This window comes from Xenopus tropicalis, chromosome 8, assembly GCF_000004195.4.
Source record: "Xenopus tropicalis strain Nigerian chromosome 8, UCB_Xtro_10.0, whole genome shotgun sequence".
Lineage (NCBI taxonomy): Eukaryota > Metazoa > Chordata > Amphibia > Anura > Pipidae > Xenopus > Xenopus tropicalis.
The window spans coordinates 8,731,259-8,751,879 of NC_030684.2; the positions used below are offsets into that span (position 1 = coordinate 8,731,259).

Genomic DNA, 20,621 nt, shown 5'->3' on the forward strand with positions numbered 1-20,621 from the left:
AGAGTTCCCTGTATAACTCAGCCTGCAGCCTTGTGCCTTTATATGGGGGGCACAGAACCCCTCAGTGACTGCTAATATCCTTATCATTTACAGTAGGGGGTACATTATCCCTTATAATACATGAGTGATACTCAGAGTTCCCTGTATAACTCAGCCTGCAGCCTTGTGCCTTTATATGGGGGGCACAGAACCCCTCAGTGACTGCTAATATCCTTATCATTTACAGTAGGGGGTACATTATCCCTTATAATACATGAGTGATACTCAGAGTTCCCTGTATAACTCAGCCTGCAGCCTTGTGCCTTTATATGGGCACAGAACCCCTCAGTGACTGCTAATATCCTTATCATTTACAGTAGGGGGTACATTATCCCTTATAATACATGAGTGATACTCAGAGTTCCCTGTATAACTCAGCCTGCAGCCTTGTGCCTTTATATGGGGGGCACAGAACCCCTCAGTGACTGCTAATATCCTTATCATTTACAGTAGGGGGTACATTATCCCTTATAATACATGAGTGATACTCAGAGTTCCCTGTATAACTCAGCCTGCAGCCTTGTGCCTTTATATGGGCACAGAACCCCTCAGTGACTGCTAATATCCTTATCATTTACAGTAGGGGGTACAGTATCCCTTATAATACATGAGTGATACTCAGAGTTCCCTGTATAACTCAGCCTGCAGCCTTGTGCCTTTATATGGGGGGCACAGAACCCCTCAGTGACTGCTAATATCCTTATCACTTACAAGTGTAAATGTTTACTGTAGACAACAGAATTGTTAGACAGGTTGCAGTTTGGCCTACAACATAAAAGCCATTTTTGGAAAAATATTTTGCATATAATGAATTACTGTAATGACTTTACCTCGTCTGAGGAGCCATTCTCCACTCGAAATCTTCCAGCCCTCTGTATGGCTCCATCTGCATCACTGGATATGAGCTGAAACAATAAAAAGCGAAAAATGGTTGAGTGAATCAGTCCCATACACAAATACAAATATACAATTCATAACAAGCTGTACTGTTATGGCACTATGGCACCCCCTACCCATATGTATAAATACAAATATACAGAGAAGGAATGTTCTGGGCACACAATAAGCTGTACCCCCCATACTGTACTGTCTAAGGGAAACACTATGGCACCCCCTACCCATATGTATAAATACAAATATACAGAGAAGGAATGTTCTGGGCACACAATAAGCTGTACCCCCATACTGTACTGTCTAAGGGAAACACTATGGCACCTCCCTCCCATATGTATAAATACAAATATACAGAGAAGGAATGTTCTGGGCACACAATAAGCTGTACCCCCATACTGTACTGTAAAATGGCACCCCCCCATATGTAAATACAATATACAGAGAAGGAATGTTCTGGGCACACAATAAGCGTCCCCATACTGTACTGTCTAAGGAACCTATGGCACCCCTCCATATGTATAAATACAAATATACAGAGAAGGAATGTTCTGGGCACACAATAAGCTGTACCCCCATACTGTACTGTCTAAGGGAAACACTATGGCACCCCCTACCTATATGTATAAATACAAATATACAGAGAAGGAATGTTCTGGGCACACAATAAGCTGTACCCCCATACTGTACTGTCTAAGGGAAACACTATGGCACCTCCCTCCCATAAGTATAAATACAAATATACAGAGAAGGAATGTTCTGGGCACACAATAAGCTGTACCCCCATACTGTACTGTCTAAGGGAAACACTATGGCACCTCCCTCCCATATGTATAAATACAAATATACAGAGAAGGAATGTTCTGGGCACACAACAAGCTGTACTCTCCTTTTATACTGTGTAAGGAAAATAATATGGCAGCTCCCACCCATATGTATAAATAGAAGTATACCAATAGAAATTGTGATTTTAATAAACAAACAAGAAATCTTTGTGAAACACACTTTACCCGCCGCATTTCGCTCGGCACAGAAATACAGATCTAAATGTAGATTTGTCAGGGCGCCAAGAGACTTTGGGTTTTTGCGCTTCCAAAAAAGTCATAAAGCGGTGAGATCTGGCGTTGGTTCAGAAACCGCATTAATAACGTGCCGCGATACAAAAGGGCTTTACAAACCCGGCCAAGGGCTCCTTCGGAACTAATCCTGCCAATCACCGCTGCCAGATAAGAGCCCGAGCGATGGTGGAGAATGCGGTTTCCCCGTGAGAAAGGAAGAGGGGGAGAAATAACAGCAGTCATTAAGGATGGAGTGACCCAGTTGGCACAACGCTAAGTAGGCAGAGAACCGGCTCTGTGTGGGCGCTAAAGGGGCACTTTGAATGGAGGATTCTATCCGGGTCCCTGTTTTGCTTCTAAGGATATCTAATGATGTGGGATCTACGGCTGATAGATGAGACTGGGCTATTAATGTATAGGGCTGCTGTACTGCTTCCCGTGGCAAGCAGCTGTATATTGTGCTGGGAGAATAGGATTATGGGAAACCTTTTATTTCACATTTATGTCCCCAGGTTGCTGGGATTACTGGTCCAATCATATCGTGGCTTAGATTGATTGGGTCTACAGGATACGAAGGCAAACTTTCCCTTTACGCATTTGATTTTTTTACCCATCAGCACTTGAAATGGCATGCAAGCGCGTCTGGCTTATATTCTGTGCGGGCAAAATCCTTAATACAATTAGGCATCCCGACTAACGACATTAGTCCCTAATTACACAGCGAGGAGCCTGCTCAGCCCACCCCTCCCATGTACCCAGCCTCCTAGTCTTCTGGAATGGAGCCCCGTACAGCTACTCCAGCCTGGGGGTTATCCCCTGATCATCATAACTATCTGCCGTTATTCCCCCTCTCAGTCTCACTCATGTATTATAAGGGATAATGTACCCCCTACTGTAAATGATAAGGATATTAGCAGTCACTGAGGGGTTCTGTGCCCCCCATATAAAGGCACAAGGCTGCAGGCTGAGTTATACAGGGAACTCTGAGTATCACTCATGTATTATAAGGGATAATGTACCCCCTACTGGAAATGATAAGGATATTAGCAGTCACTGAGGGGTTCTGTGCCCATATAAAGGCACAAGGCTGCAGGCTGAGTTATACAGGGAACTCTGAGTATCACTCATGTATTATAAGGGATAATGTACCCCCTACTGTAAATGATAAGGATATTAGCAGTCACTGAGGGGTTCTGTGCCCCCCATATAAAGGCACAAGGCTGCAGGCTGAGTTATACAGGGAACTCTGAGTATCACTCATGTATTATAAGGGATAATGTACCCCCTACTGTAAATGATAAGGATATTAGCAGTCACTGAGGGGTTCTGTGCCCCCCATATAAAGGCACAAGGCTGCAGGCTGAGTTATACAGGGAACTCTGAGTATCACTCATGTATTATAAGGGATAATGTACCCCCTACTGTAAATGATAAGGATATTAGCAGTCACTGAGGGGTTCTGTGCCCATATAAAGGCACAAGGCTGCAGGCTGAGTTATACAGGGAACTCTGAGTATCACTCATGTATTATAAGGGATAATGTACCCCCTACTGTAAATGATAAGGATATTAGCAGTCACTGAGGGGTTCTGTGCCCCCCATATAAAGGCACAAGGCTGCAGGCTGAGTTATACAGGGAACTCTGAGTATCACTCATGTATTATAAGGGATAATGTACCCCCTACTGTAAGTGATAAGGATATTAGCAGTCACTGAGGGGTTCTGTGCCCCCCATATAAAGGCACAAGGCTGCAGGCTGAGTTATACAGGGAACTCTGAGTATCACTCATGTATTATAAGGGATACTGTACCCCCTACTGTAAATGATAAGGATATTAGCAGTCACTGAGGGGTTCTGTGCCCATATAAAGGCACAAGGCTGCAGGCTGAGTTATACAGGGAACTCTGAGTATCACTCATGTATTATAAGGGATAATGTACCCCCTACTGGAAATGATAAGGATATTAGCAGTCACTGAGGGGTTCTGTGCCCCCCATATAAAGGCACAAGGCTGCAGGCTGAGTTATACAGGGAACTCTGAGTATCACTCATGTATTATAAGGGATAATGTACCCCCTACTGTAAATGATAAGGATATTAGCAGTCACTGAGGGGTTCTGTGCCCATATAAAGGCACAAGGCTGCAGGCTGAGTTATACAGGGAACTCTGAGTATCACTCATGTATTATAAGGGATAATGTACCCCCTACTGTAAATGATAAGGATATTAGCAGTCACTGAGGGGTTCTGTGCCCATATAAAGGCACAAGGCTGCAGGCTGAGTTATACAGGGAACTCTGAGTATCACTCATGTATTATAAGGGATAATGTACCCCCTACTGTAAATGATAAGGATATTAGCAGTCACTGAGGGGTTCTGTGCCCATATAAAGGCACAAGGCTGCAGGCTGAGTTATACAGGGAACTCTGAGTATCACTCATGTATTATAAGGGATAATGTACCCCCTACTGTAAATGATAAAGATATTAAATGTCACTAAGGAATCCTGTACCACTTAAAAGAAAACTATACCCCAAACAATGTAGGTCTCTATACAAATACAGTATATTGCATAAACAAAGTCATATGTAAAACCCTGCTTCATCTAAATTAACCATTTTCATTGAAATATACTTTTTTTAGTAGTAGAGATATGGAACCTGTTATCCAGAATGCTCTGGACCTGGGGTTTTCAGGATAGGGGGTCTTTCGGTAATTTGCATCTTTGTACCATAAGTCTACTAAAAAATAATTTAACCATTAAATAAACCCAATAGGGCTGTTCTGCCCCAATAAGGGGTAATTATATCTTAGTTGGGATCAAGTACAGGTACTGTTTTATTATTACAGAGAAAAGGGAATCATTTAACCATTAAATAAACCCAATAGGGCTGTTCTGCCCCCAATAAGGGGTAATTATATCTTAGTTGGGATCAAGTACAGGTACTGTTTTATTATTACAGAGAAAAGGGAATCATTTAACCATTAAATAAACCCAATAGGGCTGTTCTGCCCCAATAAGGGGTAATTATATCTTAGTTGGGATCAAGTACAGGTACTGTTTTATTATTACAGAGAAAAGGGAATCATTTAACCATTAAATAAACCCAATAGGGCTGTTCTGCCCCAATAAGGGGTAATTATATCTTAGTTGGGATCAAGTACTGGTACTGTTTTATTATAACAAAGATAAAGAAAATCATTTGTTAAAAACATGAATTATTTGATTAAAATTGAGTCAATGGGAGGTGGCCTTTCTATAATTTCGATCCTTCTGGATAATGGGTTTCCAGATACCTGTATGTGCCATTGGGTAATCCTAAATAGAAAACTGCCATTTTAAGTACTAAGGGCCGCCCCCTGGGATCATAGGAGTCACAGTGCACACAAACAAGCCAAGGCACACATACATGCTAGGCCCCATCAGCCAATGAATGGGCAGAGTTCTGCCTTTTGCTCCCACACTACTTCCTGTTACAGTTAGAGCTGCATCACTTCCTATCAGCTGATCTCTGAGGGAGCACACAGCCCATCACTAAATGGCGGCTCAAGGGAAAGGATGTAAAAGGGCAATATTTACTGATATATATATTCCAGTTTGGGGAGATTCTTTAATAGGTTTCTTAACATTATATAAACTGTCTGTTGGTTACGTATTCATTCTGGGGGGATAGTTTCCCTTTAAATTGTAAAAGGGCTGGGGCAGGAATCAGGGCGCAGAGCTGCTAAGTGAAAGGCGGATGGAACATGCTGTGAATTCACCTTAGAGAATTATCACAGTCTCGGGATCCAATACTCTCCCCGCGCTTGGCATGGTTTAACCCACAGCTAGAGGCTCTCGCTGCATATCCCAGGGACAATTAGCAGCCAGCCAGTGCAGGGAAGGCAATTATCTCTATACAGTAAAGGAGGGGCTTTATCCCTGGGCGCACAGATGCACCATGTCTTAACACAGGGGCCAGTCTGTGTCGGATATATATGTCTGCACAAAGCAAGATCCTGTCTGTATTACAGGTCTCTCCCATATGTATAAATACAAATATACAGAGAAGGAATGTTCTGGGCACACAATAAGTTGTACCCCCATACTGTACTGTCTAAGGGAAACACTATGGCACCCCCTACCCATATGTATAAATACAAATATACAGAGAAGGAATGTTCTGGGCACACAATAAGCTGTACCCCCATACTGTACTGTCTAAGGGAAACACTATGGCACCTCCCTCCCATATGTATAAATACAAATATACAGAGAGGGAATGTTCTGGGCACACAATAAGCTGTACCCCCATACTGTACTTTCTAAGGGGAACACTATGGCACCTCCCTCCCATATGTATAAATACAAATATACAGAGAAGGAATGTTCTGGGCACACAATAAGCTGTACCCCCATACTGTACTGTCTAAGGGAAACACTATGGCACCCCCTACCCATATGTATAAATACAAATATTCAGAGAAGGAATGTTCTGGGCACACAATAAGCTGTACCCCCATACTGTACTGTCTAAGGGAAACACTATGGCACCCCCTACCCATATGTATAAATACAAATATACAGAGAAGGAATGTTCTGGGCACACAATAAGCTGTACCCCCATACTGTACTGTCTAAGGGAAACACTATGGCACCCCCTACCCATATGTATAAATACAAATATACAGAGAAGGAATGTTCTGGGCACACAATAAGCTGTACCCCCATACTGTACTTTCTAAGGGGAACACTATGGCACCTCCCTCCCATATGTATAAATACAAATATACAGAGAAGGAATGTTCTGGGCACACAATAAGCTGTACCCCCATACTGTACTGTCTAAGGGAAACACTATGGCACCCCCTACCCATATGTATAAATACAAATATACAGAGAAGGAATGTTCTGGGCACACAATAAGCTGTACCCCCATACTGTACTGTCTAAGGGAAACACTATGGCACCCCCTACCCATATGTATAAATACAATATACAGAGAAGGAATGTTCTGGGCACACAATAAGCTGTACCCCCATAATGTACTGTCTAAGGGAAACACTATGGCACCTCCTACCCATATGTATAAATACAAATATACAGAGAAGGAATGTTCTGGGCACACAATAAGCTGTACCCCCATACTGTACTGTCTAAGGGAAACACTATGGCACCCCCTACCCATATGTATAAATACAAATATACAGAGAAGGAATGTTCTGGGCACACAATAAGCTGTACCCCCATACTGTACTGTCTAAGGGAAACACTATGGCACCCCCTACCCATATGTATAAATACAAATATACAGAGAAGGAATGTTCTGTGCACACAATAAGCTGTACCCCCATACTGTACTGTCTAAGGGAAACACTATGGCACCCCCTACCCATATGTATAAATACAAATATACAGAGAAGGAATGCTCTGGGCACACAATAATTTTTTTTTTCTAGACTAGAGAATAAGGTCATGTCTATCTATTACCTCAACAGACCAGTCTCTTATAAATTCATAAAAGTCAGCTTTGCTGCTCCGACGTGCAGCAGAAAGTACAGTAAATCCGGAATATCATTAAAAGAAAGTAAAACAAAAGCACCGAGCGGCTCCCGTATGATCAGCGCCGCATTCTTTGTCTGTATTAAAGGTCATCTATGTAGAAATATATCGACGAGGCCGAGAGAGAAGCCTGCCACTTTATCCTCGTCAAACAGGGAAAATTGAAATCAATACACTTTTCTGCCATGGACGGCGGCCAAAAATGGATTCCCAGACCTGGGGCACGGGGTCTATCAGCGGGATCTGCCAGATGTCTGCAACCCGCGCTATCAGGTCAAGCCTATTGGCTGTTTAAAGGGAATATTGTCATCAACAAACTGCCTTCAGTATTCCATTTTATTTTTCAAACAAGTCTCGATATATTCTCTCTCTTCAGACTTCATATATTACAGTATGTGTTTGCTCTGCCTTAGCTTAGCCTTCTTACCCCTCCCATAACTGTGAAACCAACCCTTAGGGCTAGGCTAAGGCAGGGCTAACGCCAGTATCATGGTGGACCAGTCCAACCCTGATGACCTCAACCTGGTCCACCATGATACTGGAAGAAATGCCGGTGACTCCCAGTATCATGGTGGACCAGTCAAACCCTGATGCCCTCACCAGCAGCAGTGGCCAGTGGAGAGAATTTGGTGGCTTCTGGGGTTGTGAGCCCTTAGGGTTGGTTTCACAGTTATGGGAGTGGGAGGGTAAGAAGGCTAGGCAAAGGCAGGGCAAACACCAGTATCATGGTGGACCAGTGCGACCCTGATGAGGTCATCAGGGTTGGACTGGTCCACCATGATACTTGGAGCCACCAGGATTTCTTCCAGTATCATGAGGTCATCAGGGTTGGAGTGGTCCACCATGATACTGGCAGCCACTGGGATTTCTTCCAGTATCATGGTGGACCAGTCCGACCCTGATGAGGTCATCAGGGTTGGACTGGTCCACCATGATACTGGGAGCCACCGGGATTTCTTCCAGTATCATGGTGGACCAGTCCGACCCTGATGAGGTCATCAGGGTTGGACTGGTCCACTATGATACCGGGAGCCACCGGGATTTTTTCCAGTATCATGGTGGACCAGTCCAACCCTGATGAGGTCATCAGGGTTGGACTGGTCCACCATGACACTGGAAGAAATCCCAGTGGCTGCCAGTATCATGGTGGACCAATCCAACCCTGATGCCCTCACCAGCAGCTGTGGCCAGTGGAGAGAATTTGGTGGCTTCTGGGGTTGTGAGCCCTTAGGGTTGGTTTCACAGTTATGGGAGTGGGAGGGGTAAGAAGGCTAGGCTAAGGCAGGGCAAACACCAGTATCATGGTGGACCAGTGCGACCCTGATGAGGTCATCAGGGTTGGACTGGTCCACCATGATACCGAGAGCTGCCAGGATTTCTTCCAGTATCATGGTGGACTGGTCCACCGTGATACCGGGAGCCACCGGGATTTCTTCCAGTATCATGGTGGACCAGTCCAACCCTGATGAGGTCATCAGGGTTGGACTGGTCCACCATGATACTTGGAACCACCAGGATTTCTTCCAGTATCATGAGGTCATCAGGGTTGGAGTGGTCCACCATGATACTGGCAGCCACTGGGATTTCTTCCAGTATCATGGTGGACCAGTTCGACCCTGATGAGGTCATTAGGGTTGGACTGGTCCACCATGATACTGGGAGCCACCGGGATTTCTTCCAGTATCATGGTGGACCAGTCCGACCCTGATGAGGTCATCAGGGTTGGACTGGTCCACTATGATACCGGGAGCCACCGGGATTTTTTCCAGTATCATGGTGGACCAGTCCAACCCTGATGAGGTCATCAGGGTTGGACTGGTCCACCATGACACTGGGAGCCCCCGGGATTTCTTCCAGTATCATGGTGGACCAGAACACAAATTAGGAAACACCTAAGCAGGTGTTCCCTCCTAGACTTCAATTGAGCTCATCAGGGTTGGACTGGTCCACCATGACACCGGGAGCCACCGGAATTTCTTCCAGTATCATGGTGGACCAGTCCAACCCTGATGAGGTCATCAGGGTTGGACTGGTCCACCATGATACTGAAAGAAATCCTGGTGGCTCCCAGTCCTGAGCTTAAGAATTGTCCCTAAGATGCAAGCTGGTGTTGTGAAAGTTAAGATTGAACAGAAAATCTGATCTAGTGCCTCTACTTTGCACATGGATGTCCAAACACTTGGTACCTCATAATGGACCTCTGACACCCACTCTTAAAAGACCCATCAGGACTGGGAGCCACCGGGATTTCTTCCAGTATCATGGTGGACCAGTCCAACCCTGATGAGGTCATCAGGGTTGGACTGGTCCACCATGACGCTCGGAGCCACCAGGATTTCTTCCATTATCATGGTGGACCAGTCCTCCCACTCCCATAACTGTGAAACCAACCCTAAGGGCTCACAATCCCAGCAGCCACCAAATTTTCTCCATCGGCCACTGGTGACAAACTTCTCCTCACCACTAGCCATCAAACCCCTACTACTGGACGTTACCACTCAGCACCTAAACCTAGTGCACCTCAAAGCACTGTGCTGCACCTACCTCTGACACCCACTCTTGAAAGGCTCATCAAGACTGGGAGCCACCAGGATTTCTTCCAGTATTATGGTGGGCCAGTTCAACCCTGATGAGGGTTGGACTGGTCCTCTCCTGATGCGTTCACAAACGCTCATTCAGGGAAGGACGTCCGACGGGGGACGCGTACCTTGGGGGGTGTGGGGCCCTGAGGGTAGGAGCCCCGGTGGGCCCTGCACCCCCCAGTCCTACCCTACCTAGGACTTAATCATGGGCTTATTTCTACAAAGTGCCTACAGCCACAGTTCCTTCACCACGCATGGTTATTTATAACCAATATCAACCAATCAGCAACCAGCGTTGGTGCTTATGGCTATTAGGAGAATTAAATTCCCTTGGGCTTTAAATTATGCGATGACTCAAAACATATAGAACTCAAGTGAACTGGCTCCGAGATGTAGTACAGTAATTAGGGTTTGAACGTGGCAAGAAGTAGACTGCAGTAGACTGTTTATTTTTGTGCATATTGGACTGCACAGTCTCACCTTGTGTAAATAAGTGGGGCCACATTCATTCCCTATTAGGAAAACTCCATAACAAATGGGATGGACAGAATGTTCTACATTACTCGGTGTATTCAGGTGATGTATATCTGGCCCACCCAGAGGCTCCTTCTTATTCCCTCAACTGCGTAGCTTGGACTCTAGCTGTCACCTTTGGATCGTCAAGAACGTCTGTGCAGAACTACAGGTGGCTTCCCTTAGGCATCAACTCTATGCCTGACCTACTCCTGTCATGTTTTTCATTTTTATATGTTAAGCCCTGGGGCCAACGTGCACATTTAGACTTATCAGAACCTTCTCCGGCTTGAGTGTTCTCCGGTTTGGGAAAGGTCTACTAAAGGTGAACTCTTATGCCTCAGGCATTGGCGTTGCACTCCAATCCCATATGTTATATTATGCATTTAATATTCTGCTCTAGTGTATGCCAATTTATGAATAAGGAGAAAAAACAAGAAAAAAAATTCTTGAAGGTTGGTGACCTTGGGTTGGAGACTCTTCCCAGCGTACAGTTCCATATCTAGAAGAAGTGGCCAAGTCTGTCTACACATAATAAGATGATATGAAAATAGATTTTCATTGCTGGTATTGAACAGCCATGTGTTGGATCAAGGTGTTACGAGTGGGAGATGGGAGGATGAGTCCTTTAGGCAGGGGCTGTTACAGGATGGAGCAGGCGTAGACAGGACGTAGTGGGTGTAGAACAAATGGGACCAGATAGGACATGACGTAGCGTTTGTAGACCAGATGGGACCAGACAGGACAAGACAGGATGGAGCGGGTGTAGACCAGACAGGACAGGATGGAGCGGGTGTAGCCCAGACAGGACAAGACGGAGCGGCGTAGACCAGACAGGACAGGACGGAGCGGGTGTAGGCTGGACGGGACCAGACAGTACAGGGGAAGCAAGGAATAAAGACTGGAGCAAGGAGCGAGAACAGGAGCAAGAACAGGAGCGAGAAGTGAGAACAGGAGCAAGAACAGGAGCGAGAAGCGAGAACAGAAGCAAGAACAAGAGCGAGAACAGGAGCAAGAACAGGAGCGAGAAGTGAGAACAGGAGCAAGAACAGGAGCGAGAAGCGAGAACAGAAGCAAGAACAAGAGCGAGAACAGGAGCAAGAACAGGAGCGAGAAGTGAGAACAGGAGCAAGAACAGGAGCGAGAAGCAATAACAAGAGCGAGAACAGGAGCAAGAACAGGAGCAAGAACAGGAGCGAGAACAGGAGCGAGAACAGGAGCGAGAAGCGAGAACAGAAGCAAGAACAAGAGCGAGAACAGAAGCGAGAACAGGAGCGAGAACAGGAGCGAGAACAGGAGCGAGAACAGAAGCGAGAACAGAAGCGAGAACAGGAGCGAGAACAGAAGCAAGAACAGGAGGGAGAACAGGAGCGAGAACAGAAACGAGAACAGGAGCGAGAACAGAAGCATGAACAGGAGCGAGAACAGAAGCGAGAACAGGAGCAAGAACAGGAGCGAGAACAGAAACGAGAACAGGAGCGAGAACAGAAGCATGAACAGGAACAAGAACAGGAGCGAGAAGCGAGAACAGGAGCGAGAACAGGAGCGAGAACAGGAGCGAGAACAGGAGCGAGAACAGGAGCGAGAACAGAAGCGAGAACAGAAGCGAGAACAGGAGCGAGAACAGGAGCGAGAACAGGAGCGAGAACAGGAGCGATAACAGGAGCGAGAACAGAAGCGAGAACAGGAGCGAGAACAGAAACGAGAACAGGAGCGAGAACAGGAGCGAGAACAGAAGCATGAACAGGAACAAGAACAGGAGCGAGAAGCGAGAACAGGAGCGAGAACAGAAGCGAGAACAGGAGCGAGAACAGAAGCGAGAACAGGAGCGAGAACAGAAGCATGAACAGGAGCGAGAACAGAAACGAGAACAGGAGTGAGAACAGGAGTGAGAACAGGAGCGAGAACAGGAGCGAGAACAGGAGCGAGAACAGAAGCGAGAACAGGAGCGAGAACAGGAGCGAGAACAGGAGCGAGAACAGGAGCGAGAACAGGAGCGAGAACAGAAGCGAGAACAGGAGCGAGAACAGAAGCATGAACAGGAGCGAGAACAGAAACGAGAACAGGAGTGAGAACAGGAGTGAGAACAGAAGCGAGAACAGAAGCGAGAACAGGAGCGAGAACAGGAGCGAGAACAGAAGCGAGAACAGGAGCGAGAACAGGAGCGAGAACAGGAGCGAGAACAGGAGCGAGAACAGGAGCGAGAACAGAAACGAGAACAGGAGTGAGAAGAGAGAACAGGAGCGAGAAGCGAGAACAGGAGCGAGAACAGTACATCCAAGCTTGAACAGCAGCCCAGTGCTTACGGTACAACAATGCCAACCTGGGTCTTACCATAATGGACTCATTCCAACATGTCCAATAGCAAGAAGGAATGTAGTCTGTCCCTTGATCATGACTGTAATTAAGTTGTCTCTTTGCTTAAATAGGCAAATGACCCTTCCTTATACATATCCAGTGTATCTGCCGTTACTGCCACTTATGCCCTTATATCCCTATGTGTATTGCAAAGGAACCTTATATAGTCAATACCCCCCCATACAAGACCTGAAATCCCCTCATTGCCCCATTGCCATGTTGTTTGGCACTGCAGCCCTGAATGGTACTGGCCCAGTAACAAGCTCTTTGGATGATCCGTTGCTCCCACAAATTGATATTTTCTATCTATCTGCCATCTTATTAAAGGGCAAGTCAGGCCTACAAGCATTGGCTGCTTCTAGGTTTTATCTCATTTAAGGACAAGAGGGGTCTCTGCATAGAGAACTCATTGATCCAGGTTATTCAGTGCTACAATTAACCCATACAGTGCTGGGGATACAGTAATTGGGCAGCTAATATATAGCCAGTGAGACCCATGGCACATAGTAGCAAGTGACGCTATTACTTTGACTGTCTGTTGTTACCTTATCTGCTCTCTCTTTCCAGTCACTGTCAATTGTATTCAATACCTGTTTGCCATATGGCACCTCTAGGTGTGGCCTGACACACAGCACTGTAATAGAACTCTTTGTAGCAGGGACAACTCCCTTGGTTTTCTCATAACATGTACAGCCAGATTTCATTATACCAGCCCCCTAAGTTTGCCCATAGCCTGTACAGAGAGATACCATAAAACTATGGCACATAGGGATTCCCCTGTACTAAGCACAATTCAGCAGGAACAGCCCCCTAAGTTTGCCCATAGCCTGTACAGAGAGATACCATAAAACTATGGCACATAGGGATTCCCCTGTACTAAGCACAATTCAGCAGGAACAGCCCCCTAAGTTTGCCCATAGCCTGTACAGAGAGATACCATAAAACTATGGCAGCATAGGGATTCCCCTGTACTAAGCACAATTCAGCAGGAACAGCCCCCTAAGTTTGCCCATAGCCTGTACAGAGAGATACCATAAAACTATGGCACATAGGGATTCCCCTGTACTAAGCACAATTCAGCAGGAACAGCCCCCTAAGTTTGCTCATAGCCTGTACAGAGAGATACCATAAAACTATGGCACATAGGGATTCCCCTGTACTAAGCACAATTCAGCAGGAACAGCCCCCTAAGTTTGCCCATAGCCTGTACAGAGAGATACCATAAAACTATGGCACATAGGGATTCCCCTGTACTAAGCACAATTCAGCAGGAACAGCCCCTAAGTTTGCTCATAGCCTGTACAGAGAGATACCATAAAACTATGGCACATAGGGATTCCCCTGTACTAAGCACAATTCAGCAGGAACAGCCCCCTAAGTTTGCTCATAGCCTGTACAGAGAGATACCATAAAACTATGGCACATAGGGATTCCCCTGTACTAAGCACAATTCAGCAGGAACAGCCCCCTAAGTTTGCTCATAGCCTGTACAGAGAGATACCATAAAACTATGGCACATAGGGATTCCCCTGTACTAAGCACAATTCAGCAGGAACAGCCCCCTGTTTGCTCATAGCCTGTACAGAGAGATACCATAAAACAGCTGTGAGATTTCCCTACAGTGCGAGTGCCCTCGGAGCATTGACCCGACAGTATACTCAAGTATTTGGCCAACGAATAACCATTTAACAAAGTTGGGGCACCAATGCGCTAGATATTTCTCATGCATTAATAAAGACAAGCAGTGGAACAAGGGGAGGAGAGGGGTAATTAATGAGGGAGAGAGAGAGCGAGAGAGAGAGAGAGACAGAGAGAGAGAGAGAGAGAGAGAGACAGAGAGAGAGAGAGGGAGAGACAGTTCAGAGAGAGAGAGGGAGAGACAGTTCAGAGAGAACCTGCAGCCACAAAAGGGCAAATAACCGCTGGGAAAATAAATCCATGAATAATTGAAGTGGAAATGATAGAAACCTATAGACGTCTAATCGTATTTGCACCGGGCTCTTGGGAGAAATGCCCTAATGGGTTGAAAAGTTACCCCCCAATTGTGTTACCCCCAAATGTTATCTTTAAAAAAATGCATTTTTATGTCTAGAGGGGGGAGCTGGGGGTTAAAAAGGTGTAAATTAAGGTGCAAATGGACACATATATCTTGCCTCTCCCACTGTAAGCTGCCCACTGTTCTAGGCTCCCCGCCCCTCCCCTTGTAAGTTTCCATCAGAATTTTCTAGTCTCACCCATTGGTTAAATTATAGACTTCCTTCCTGTCCCAATAAGGGGTAATTATATCTTAGTTGGGATCAAGTACAGGTACTGTTTTATTATTACAGAGAAAAGGGAATCATTTAACCATTAAATAAACCCAATAGGGCTGTTCTGCCCCAATAAGGGGTAATTATATCTTAGTTGGGATCAAGTACAGGTACTGTTTTATTATTACAGAGAAAAGGGAATCATTTAACCATGAAATAAACCCAATAGGGCTGTTCTGCCCCAATAAGGGGTAATTATATCTTAGTTGGGATCAAGTACAGGTACTGTTTTATTATTACAGAGAAAAGGGAATCATTTAACCATTAAATAAACCCAATAGGGCTGTTCTGCCCCCAATAAGGGGTAATTATATCTTAGTTGGGATCAAGTACAGGTACTGTTTTATTATTACAGAGAAAAGGGAATCATTTAACCATGAAATAAACCCAATAGGGCTGTTCTGCCCCCAATAAGGGGGTAATTATATCTTAGTTGGGATCAAGTACAGGTACTGTTTTATTATTACAGAGAAAAGGGAATCATTTAACCATGAAATAAACCCAATAGGGCTGTTCTGCCCCCAATAAGGGGTAATTATATCTTAGTTGGGATCAAGTACAGGTACTGTTTTATTATTACAGAGAAAAGGGAATCATTTAACCATGAAATAAACCCAATAGGGCTGTTCTGCCCCCAATAAGGGGTAATTATATCTTAGTTGGGATCAAGTACAGGTACTGTTTTATTATTACAGAGAAAAGGGAATCATTTAACCATGAAATAAACCCAATAGGGCTGTTCTGCCCCCAATAAGGGGTAATTATATCTTAGTTGGGATCAAGTACAGGTACTGTTTTATTATTACAGAGAAAGGGAATCATTTAACCATGAAATAAACCCAATAGGGCTGTTCTGCCCCAATAAGGGGTAATTATATCTTAGTTGGGATCAAGTACAGGTACTGTTTTATTATTACAGAGAAAAGGGAATCATTTAACCATGAAATAAACCCAATAGGGCTGTTCTGCCCCCAATAAGGGGTAATTATATCTAGTTGGGATCAAGTACAGGTACTGTTTTATTATTACAGAGAAAAGGGAATCATTTAACCATTAAATAAACCCAATAGGGCTGTTCTGCCCCCAATAAGGGGTAATTATATCTTAGTTGGGATCAAGTACAGGTACTGTTTTATTATTACAGAGAAAAGGGAATCATTTAACCATGAAATAAACCCAATAGGGCTGTTCTGCCCCCAATAAGGGGTAATTATATCTTAGTTGGGATCAAGTACAGGTACTGTTTTATTATTACAGAGAAAAGGGAATCATTTAACCATTAAATAAACCCAATAGGGCTGTTCTGCCCCCAATAAGGGGTAATTATATCTTAGTTGGGATCAAGTACAGGTACTGTTTTATTATTACAGAGAAAAGGGAATCATTTAACCATGAAATAAACCCAATAGGGCTGTTCTGCCCCAATAAGGGGTAATTATATCTTAGTTGGGATCAAGTACAGGTACTGTTCTGTCCCCTTATCTGGATAATGGGTTTCTGTATAAGGGGTCCGATACCTGTACCCTATAAATCCCCCCTATTCTCACCTTCTCCGCTGCTGATCAGCCTTGTCTGCCCCTCCCCTTAAATCTTAGCCCTGCCCCCAAACGGCATCACAGCCCACCATAGACCTGAAGGCTGGTATAACTATATATATATATAAGCAGTTTCTATGGATATTTAATGGCACAAATAAAGCTCCATTCTTTCTATATCATAAACCAATTGGCAATTCTGTCTAACAAATCCCAGTAAATTCTAATCCTGTCTGATTCTTTATCTTCTTTCCCTTTCTCCCTAATTACTAATAACACAGCATTAAACCAAACAAGACTCGGGCAGAGCGGCCGAAACCCATTTACAAAATGCAAAACAATTCGGAAATGTCGGGATGAATATTTATGTCCCAGCGAGGGGGGAAATCACTCTGCATATTTTATTTTGCTGCCTGTCACTCACGCGGATGATTGATCTGGACATTTGTGGGGCAGAACAGGGGAGGCTTTCTGCTTTACTGCACTTAATATGCTGACTTTTACTCTGCCTTCCCACATGGAATACTCTGGATTAAAGGGGAAATCCACCCAAAAAAAAATGTTTTTTGCAGAGGCATTCCCATCTACTAAGCACAATTCAGCAGGAACAGCCCCCTAAGTTTGCTCATAGCCTGTACAGAGAGATACCATAAAACTATGGCACATAGGGATTCCCCTGTACTAAGCACAATTCAGCAGGAACAGCCCCCTAAGTTTGCCCATAGCCTGTACAGAGAGATACCATAAAACTATGGCACATAGGGATTCCCCTGTACTAAGCACAATTCAGCAGGAACAGCCCCCTAAGTTTGCTCATAGCCTGTACAGAGAGATACCATAAAACTATGGCACATAGGGATTCCCCTGTACTAAGCACAATTCAGCAGGAACAGCCCCCTAAGTTTGCTCATAGCCTGTACAGAGAGATACCATAAAACTATGGCACATAGGGATTCCCCTGTACTAAGCACAATTCAGCAGGAACAGCCCCCTAAGTTTGCTCATAGCCTGTACAGAGAGATACCATAAAACTATGGCACATAGGGATTCCCCTGTACTAAGCACAATTCAGCAGGAACAGCCCCCTAAGTTTGCTCATAGCCTGTACAGGGAGATACCATAAAACTATGGCAGCATAGGGATTCCCCTGTACTAAGCACAATTCAGCAGGAACAGCCCCCTAAGTTTGCTCATAGCCTGTACAGAGAAATACCATAAAACTATGGCACATAGGGATTCCCCTGTACTAAGCACAATTCAGCAGGAACAGCCCCCTAAGTTTGCCCATAGCCTGTACAGAGAGATACCATAAAACTATGGCACATAGGGATTCCCCTGTACTAAGCACAATTCAGCAGGAACAGCCCCCTAAGTTTGCTCATAGCCTGTACAGAGAGATACCATAAAACTATGGCAGCATAGGGATTCCCCTGTACTAAGCACAATTCAGCAGGAACAGCCCCCTAAGTTTGCCCATAGCCTGTACAGAGAGATACCATAAAACTATGGCACATAGGGATTCCCCTGTACTAAGCACAATTCAGCAGGAACAGCCCCCTAAGTTTGCTCATAGCCTGTACAGAGAGATACCATAAAACTATGGCAGCATAGGGATTCCCCTGTACTAAGCACAATTCAGCAGGAACAGCCCCCTAAGTTTGCTCATAGCCTGTACAGAGCGATACCATATATAAATCACCTTATTCTCTATTCTCTTGGCTGTAAATAATATCCCCAACACTATGAATGGGAGACTTTATATCATATTTCTTACCCTTTGTCTCCCATAAAAGCTTCTATAATCTCACATCATCTCCTTTGATTCTTAAGGGCACCCAAAGAGCCATACTTGCAGGGATGTATAACCTTACAGAATACACCGTATTATACAGAGAAACACATTTATCGCGGCTCCGTACGACATTAAACAAAACAACACGGCGGCTCTCTGGGCTGGGGGGGGGGGGCTGGGGGGGGACAGAGGGCAGAGGAAGTCATGAATGCAATTTCACTACATCTGGCAGGAAATATTTTAGATGCAGAGTGTGATTTATGCAGAACCATTAGGATGCGGAGATGTAAGTGGCTTGGCCGACTATCTACATAAGGTATGGGAAAGCAGCTCCATTTCTTGCTCTTGCTGAGAGCAGGTGAGAGAGATGGAAGGCTCGGACATAGAAAGTAGGGTAGAAAAACCCTGAATTACATTGCCAATTCCTTGTATAATACCCCAGAACCCACAGCAGGATAAATACAGCGCCAATTCCATGTATAATACCCCAGAACCCACAGCAGATAAATACAGTGCCAATTCCATGTATAATACCCCAGAACCCACAGCAGGATAAATACAGTGCCAATTCCATGATAAACCCCAGAACCACACAGGATAATACAGTGCCAATTCATGTATAATACCCCAGAACCCACAGCAGGATAATACAGTGCCAATTCCATGTATAATACCCCAGAACCCACAGCAGGATAAATACAGTGCCAATTCCATGTATAATACCCCAGAAACCCACAGCAGGATAAATACAGTGCCAATTCCTTGTATAATACCCCAGAACCCACAGCGGGATAAATACAGTGCCAATTCCATGTATAATACCAGAACCACAGCAGGATAAATACAGTGCCAATTCCATGTATAATACCCCAGAACCCACAGCAGGATAAATACAGTGCCAATTCCATGTATAATACCCCAGAACCCACAGCAGGATAAATACAGTGCCAATTCCATGTATAATACCCCAGAACCCACAGCAGGATAAATACAGTGCCAATTCCATGTATAATACCCCAGAACCCACAGCAGGATAAATACAGTGCCAATTCCATGTATAATACCCGCCAGAACCCACAGCGGGATAAATACAGTGCCAATTCCATGTATAATACCCCAGAACCACAGCAGGATAAATACAGTGCCAATTCCATGTATAATACCCCAGAACCCACAGCAGGATAAATACAGTGCCAATTCCATGTATAATACCCCAGAACCCACAGCAGGATAAATACAGTGCCAATTCCATGTATAATACCCCAGAACCCACAGCAGGATAAATACAGTGCCAATTCCATGTATAATACCCCCAGAACCCACAGCGGGATAAATACAGTGCCAATTCCATGTATAATACCCCAGAACCCACAGCAGGATAAATACAGTGCCAATTCCATGTATAATACCCCAGAACCCACAGCAGGATAAAATACAGTGCCAATTCATGTTAATACCCCAGAACCCACAGCAGGATAATCAGGCATTCATGTATAATACCCAGAACCACAGCGGATAAATACAGTGCCAATTCCATGTATAATACCCCAGAACCCACAGCAGGATAAATACAGTGCCAATTCCATGTATAATACCCAGAACCCACAGCGGGATAAATACAGTGCCAATTCCATGTATAATACCCCAGAACCCACAGCAGGATAAATACAGTGCCAATTCCATGTATAATACCCCCAGAACCCACAGCAGGATAGTAATACAGTCGCAATTCCATGTATAATACCCCAGACCCACAGCAGGATAAATACAGTGCCAATTCCATGTATAATAGCCCCAGAACCCACAGCAGGATAAATACAGTGCCAATTCCATGTATAATGCCCCAGAACCCACAGCAGGATAAATACAGTGCCAATTCCATGTATAATCCCCAGAACCCACAGCGAGGATAAATACAGTGCCAATTCCATGTATAATACCCCAGAACCCACAGCAGGATAAATACAGTGCCAATTCCATGTATAATACCCCAGAACCCA

At 44.8% G+C, this 20,621-nt stretch overlaps 1 protein-coding gene across 4 annotated transcripts in view; it reads right to left on the reverse strand.

The window, feature by feature from the left end:
• The window catches only part of garnl3 (GTPase activating Rap/RanGAP domain-like 3), a 139,285-nt gene that overhangs the window by 49,300 nt on the left and 69,364 nt on the right, over positions 1 to 20,621 (reverse strand). For all 4 annotated transcript variants that reach the window (XM_031891238.1, XM_031891237.1, XM_031891236.1 and 1 more), the window contains one exon: positions 870 to 944. In XM_031891238.1, the coding sequence (XP_031747098.1) occupies positions 870 to 944 (75 nt within the window). The remainder of the gene's footprint in view (positions 1 to 869; positions 945 to 20,621) is intronic.